Raw genomic sequence first — 5,635 nt, 5'->3', positions numbered from 1 at the left:
AGTGAAGAGTGATGTGGATTGAAGTCAGGGTTTTCAATGTGGTGCTTCATTGGGAAAGCTGTTACTGACTGTCTGGCCTCTGCAAGGTTTTGCCCATGTGTGGAACAAGCACATTTTCCTCCCTGGCGTGAGTGTCACTGGGTGTCCTGTGCATGAGAAGAGCACCACAGGAGCTGGGCGGAAGGAAAGCACAAACCAGGAAGTGTTTGTGTCCTACAACGTCCCTCCTGCGCCCTGAAAGGACAGAGATTAACACCGTGCCCAGCTGGCACAGGAGAAGTGTTTACAGGGTCCAGTTCCAGTATCACAAGTGGGTCAAAGAAGGGTGGACGTGGAGCTCAGAGTAAATAAACTGATAACCGGCACACACTTCTACTCTGAAAGAGGGATTCAGGAGCACTCCTAAGGGGAGACGATTCATGATGAAATGATCTCTGTAGGGGAAAGATAAGTGTCATTTCCTCGTCAAGGAGGGAGAAAAAGTGTGCCTGTAAGGTAGTTAGTCACAGGAGAACTTTCTCATACAGTTCGCATCAGAAGGCACTGTCAGAGGTGTACGTAGAGGAGGCTTAAGGGGGATTAAGGCTGTGTCTCAGAAAAGTGAGTCTGACAAAATAAAGCAGGAGCAGGGTAACTGGGATAAGGGAGAGTGTGGTGGCAGATTGGCTGGCAAGAACAGGCTCAAAGCACTGCTGAGTTTAGGGTTCTAGTGGTAAAGTCTCAACAGACCCCAGGTTGTAAGGCGACTCCTGTCATGAGAATGTTCACTATTAGATTTCTATCCCAGGTACTGAAGGTATAGAATTTGCAAAATGCGGGGAAAGAAAGGAAAAGTAGGAGAAAGGATGACTTGAAAGTTTGGAAAAAGCAAGTTCTCCAAATTATTGTAAATAGGAAAAATTTAATAATCAGCCTTTTTATTACTTGAAATAAAAGTTGGATACACAAGTCTATTCACCATTCTTTTTTTTTTTTTTTTTCCTTTGGCTGCATTGGGTCTTCGTTGCTGCGTGCGGGCTTTCTCTAGTTGGGGCGAGCGGGGGCTACTCTTCATTGTGATGCGTGGGCTTCTCATTGCGGTGGCTTCTCTTGTTGCGGAGCACGGGCTCTAGGCGCTCGGGCTTCAGTAGTTGTGGCGTGTGGGCTCGGTAGTTGTGGTGCACGGGCTTAGCTGCTCCGCGGCATGTGGGATCTTCGCGGACCAGGGCTCGAACCCGTGTCCCCTGCATTGGCAGGTGGATTCTTAACCACTGTGCCACCACAGAAGCCCCTATTCACCACTCTTTACAGTGTTAGACCATTTTGCTTCTTGGAATCGGTAATCTGAAAAAACCACACACCGAAACCAAAGTTTTTATCCAAGGAAAAAGGTTATTGGTGCATCTAGGAATTTGTGATTTATGGAGTCACTCATAATTCCTGTGCTCTAACAGGCCCAAACCCCTTTTATTAGACACTGTTTTCCTGAATAAGAAGTAACATGCGGGGACTTCCGTGGCAGTCCAGTGGTTTAGACTTGGAGCTCTCACTGCCGTGGGCCTGGGTTCAATCCCTGGGGGGAGAACTAAGATCCCACAAGCCGTGCGGCATGACTGGAAAAAAAGTAACATGCTGCTGGCTCTCCTCTGTTGGGAAGCGTCCAGGGACGGAAAATGACTTCCTCTCAAGGACCTGATACATATCCAATGCAATAGAAAACTTCCTGATACTGCACCTTGATGTTGTCCCTATGCCTCCGTTTCTGGACATGTTTATTCCTGGACACTTGCATAAGGCGAGGAAAATAGAGTGAAGGGAAACAGCGTTGGAGGCACTTCTGGATGGCACAGACAGAAATTGGTTCATAGATGGATTTGTAGCTGCTGCTGAGAAATGAACAGAAGATCAAGGTGCAGTTGCTGGAGCAGGATTCCACGATCCAGTCCTCCCGAGGCGGTGTCCCCTGCCCGCACACAGACACCACTGAGGACGAACTAAGGGGACTAGACCCCAGGGCAGAGAAGCTGACAGGACACAACTGCCAGGGAGTGAAGAGGCCTGAATACAGAAGGGCCTAGAAAGAGCACCACTGTAACCAGAGGGGCCTGGAGGGGAGCGGGTCTGATTAGGGGAAGGGGTGGAGCAGGGTGTCTGCCCTGTATGATGCTGAGAGTGTGGCCCCGACACCCAAGACACAGGCACAGACTCGGCCATCACGTGGGTGTCCAGCCATCACCCCTTGGGAACAAACAGGCTGTCCTTATATCAAAGAATAACACACGGTTTTCAACATTCAATCTCTTAAGCATTTATTAGATCTGCTGGCTTCTGTGGACAGAGAACTCACTAGCTCAGCATCCCTGCCCTTGGGGGCTCACAGCCCCATTGTCGTCTCCTGAGCAGAGTGAGAGGCAGCTCAATACTTGTCGGGCAGGCCAGCAGGTCTGAAGTGGTTGGGGTCTTTGCCGCTCCGGCCCCATTCATTGGCAGCCTGGTCGGCCCTCGAGTCCTCCAGTCCGTGGCCACTGTCTCCATGCTGAAAAAAGTCTGTGACTCTCGGAATAGTCTCTCTGGCATCGCTGGAATGGAGGAGGGCAGGTAGGGGATTAGTGCAGGGCTGACGAGCAACAGCCCACCCTCCCCATCTCTCCTCTTTCCAAGGAATCAAGGACTCTGACAGGAGCTAGGAAAGAGGGGAAGAAGCCTGAGGCTGCCCGGGCTCAGCCCACCTCAGCCCTGCGGGTCCCCTTATGCTGGGTGAACGGCACCCATGGGGGCGGCGTGGGAATCGTCTGTGCCACCAGCCTTGCTCTGCTCTTCAGCCACTCAGACCCCACACAGGACAGAGGGTGAGGGTGGGTAAGAGGAGGAGCGGCCACAGCCCTACAGGAAGTTCTCCAGGGCTTGGCCCCTCCCGGCTGTCCGAGGCTCTCACACCCATCGCTGCATCCTCAGGGCCCCTGGTACCTGATCACTTTGGCAGCCCAGGCGCCCCCAGGTCCCCTTTGGGCAGCGTCATAGTTGCCCCGGGCGTGGAAGTACTTATCGGAATTTTTGAAATTGGCTTCTCTCATGTCAGAGTAGGCTCTCCACATGTCTTTAGCCCCTGGCAGGAAAGCACATAGAGAAAGGATTATCAGGTGGACAGAAAACTGTGACACACCTTAGGGAAGAATCAAGGAATGAAAAATCTTCCACTGCCTCAGTTTCATCTTGTGGCTACAGCACCATGAGTGCCATAGATTGAGAAGAGCATTTTTTGTGCCTACTTTCCTGCTCCTGGTAACTCGAATGAGAGTCGTTATGGGGGGAGGGGCACAGCTGTGTTGGACCTGGTTGTCGGGCCCCTATGATGCTGTCTCTGGACTGCATCTCTCTTAGGGCTCTATGTGATATGTTTAAAGGAGAGAAGGGAGCTATCTTTATAGGGCAGGATTCCTCGGCTTCATACTATTGAAATTTTAAGCCAGATAATTCTTTGTTGTTCAGGGCTGTCCTGGGTATTGTAACACGTTTAACAGCATCCCTCACTTCTACCCACTAACGGGCAACCTATTCCCCAAGTGTGACAACTAGAAATCTTTCCAAACATTGCCAAATATCTCCAGGACACGAAATTGTCCTTGGCCCCGAGCCACTGTTCTAAAAGGAAGCTGCATAGGATAAGATCCAGGGGACTTGGGTGAGTGAGGAGGTGACATGGGGGACAGATTCTGAGAAAGGGGCAGACATGGAGCACCTGTGCCCTGACGCCTAAGAAATGTATCCCTGCTGCGCGAATGCGCTAGATGTGCCTTGATTCCCCTGCCGTTAGGCACGTAAATGGCATCCTGAGAACTTTCTAGTGGACGGTATTGATGATGTGGGCTGCCTGAGGAAGCAAGCCCTCGAGCAGTGGGTCTTTTCCTCAGCCTGGTTACACTTCCCAATCAGCTGGGGAGATACTGAAAGTCCCATGAGACTTACCTCACAGCCCAGGCCAATTACCTCACACTCCCTGGGGTGGGTCTCAGGCATCAATAGTTTTCATTGCTCCCCAGGTGAATCCAACATGCAGCTGAGATTGATAAGCCCCCAGCTTGAGGAAGTGGTACTGGGACAAGTCTGCCCAGCAAGAGCTTTGGCCTCATGCCCAGCTGGGTTCAAACTTCTGTCCTGCCACCTGCTGACTGGCACTTAGTCCCTGGGCAACGGACTCGGCTGCTCTAAGCCTCGGTTTTCTCCCCTTCAGATGGGGGAAGATGCCTCCCTCATGGAGGTATTCTGCAGGTAAGTAGGTGACCACCTGTCCCGGCCTAACCAGAACTGCCCCTGTTTTCCTGGAACTGCCCCAGTTAGCGTTGAAAGTGTCCTGGAAAAGTCCTCAGACCTGGGCAAAGCAAGAGAGTTGGTCACCCTGAAGTGCATGTAAGGGCCGAGTTCCTACTGGAAGCTTGAGATATGTTGTTAGGTTCCCCGTGGTCGCACACGGTTTTTTTGGTCAGTTAAAAGGCTATAAAAGGGTAGGAAACAGACTAAACCAGGGACAGTGTCACTGAGTACAGGAAGCCGGAGCAAGAGCTAAGCTGAAGGTCGCTGGATTATCCAATTAGGAAATGGAAGGTAAGAAGGAAGAGAAGAAGAGAGGAAGGAAGGAAGGAAGCGGGAAAGGGAGGGAGGGAGGGAGAAATGAGTGGAGGCAGCGGAGAAGAGAAGGGAAATAGATGGATAGCTTTCATCCTACGTCATGCAATTGGTCTGAGGGAAATGCTGTACCATTTCAAGACTCACTTTATGTCTTCCATTCAAACTTCCATTTCAGCTGGGAATGATGGCTGTTCTTTCTCTAGTGACTGATTGACATAAATCCTGTGGTTTTCAATCTGTCTGAGAAAAACCTCCCCAAACACCTGGCACATTCTACCACATAGGGCAGCGCCGCCTAAGACAGTAGCTCCAACCCTTAAGAGTGCTCATGGTGAATCCCAGAGGCCCAGGGGTGTCGTCATCCCTCCACCAGCCTTACCTTCATAAGCCTCACCAAGGAAGGAAAACCATCGGCTGTGGACTCCCAGCACCAAGGAGCAGAGAATGAGGCCTGTGAAAAGCTTCATTGTGCTGGAATGAAAGGAGAGGGTCAGGGAGACACGGACAAGCCTTGTACACCCACTTTGGGATGTGTATGTCGAGGAGAGCCCGGCTGTTCTTTCCACTTGTTCTCATTAGACTCTCAGCGGTCCGCCTAGGGAATATTGCAGTAGGACCTCACTCGGAGCCACTAGCCCTCAGCTCTGAACCCACCAACCCTGAACCCAAGCCTAAGAGGTCGCCAAGGTGTCTATGGTGGGAGAAGAGGGCAGCTGGGACCTAGCCGTGTCTCGCGAAAGCAGCCTGGAATTAATCAAAAAGCATTTCCCATGCGCCACGCTGCCAGCACTGACCTCATCCAGGACAAATACAAAACAGAAGAATTGAAGTAAGTGTTTTCAAAGAAATCAGTCCTTGGAGAAGTTTCTCACCTGAACCCGGTGGAGCAGACCTGCTGGGGACACGTGGCTGTATTTATACTGAGCCATCCCTGCTGGGGTCATGGGGTGAGAAGGAAAGCTGGACTGGTGCCTGAGGGAGAGTCCCTGCAGGTCATTTCTCCTACAAAACTGCAAAGGGTAACTTACGG

General features: G+C 51.3%; 1 protein-coding gene across 1 annotated transcript; it reads right to left on the bottom strand.

Moving 5' to 3' along the window:
* Positions 1-2,395: 2,395 nt before the first annotated feature.
* On the bottom strand, positions 2,396-5,072 carry LOC103084976 (serum amyloid A-2 protein). The gene is made up of 3 exons (XM_007458794.1): positions 4,985-5,072; positions 2,947-3,085; positions 2,396-2,558 (listed from the first exon to the last, which is right to left on the bottom strand). Exons 1-3 carry the CDS (start codon positions 5,070-5,072, stop codon positions 2,396-2,398), a joined length of 390 nt encoding a protein of 129 aa, XP_007458856.1.
* Positions 5,073-5,635: the final 563 nt, after the last annotated feature.

The sequence above is a fragment of the Lipotes vexillifer genome, unplaced genomic scaffold (genome assembly GCF_000442215.2).
Source record: "Lipotes vexillifer unplaced genomic scaffold, Lipotes_vexillifer_v1.1 scaffold892, whole genome shotgun sequence".
NCBI lineage: Eukaryota > Metazoa > Chordata > Mammalia > Artiodactyla > Lipotidae > Lipotes > Lipotes vexillifer.
This window is presented reverse-complemented; position numbering and strand designations above follow the sequence as displayed.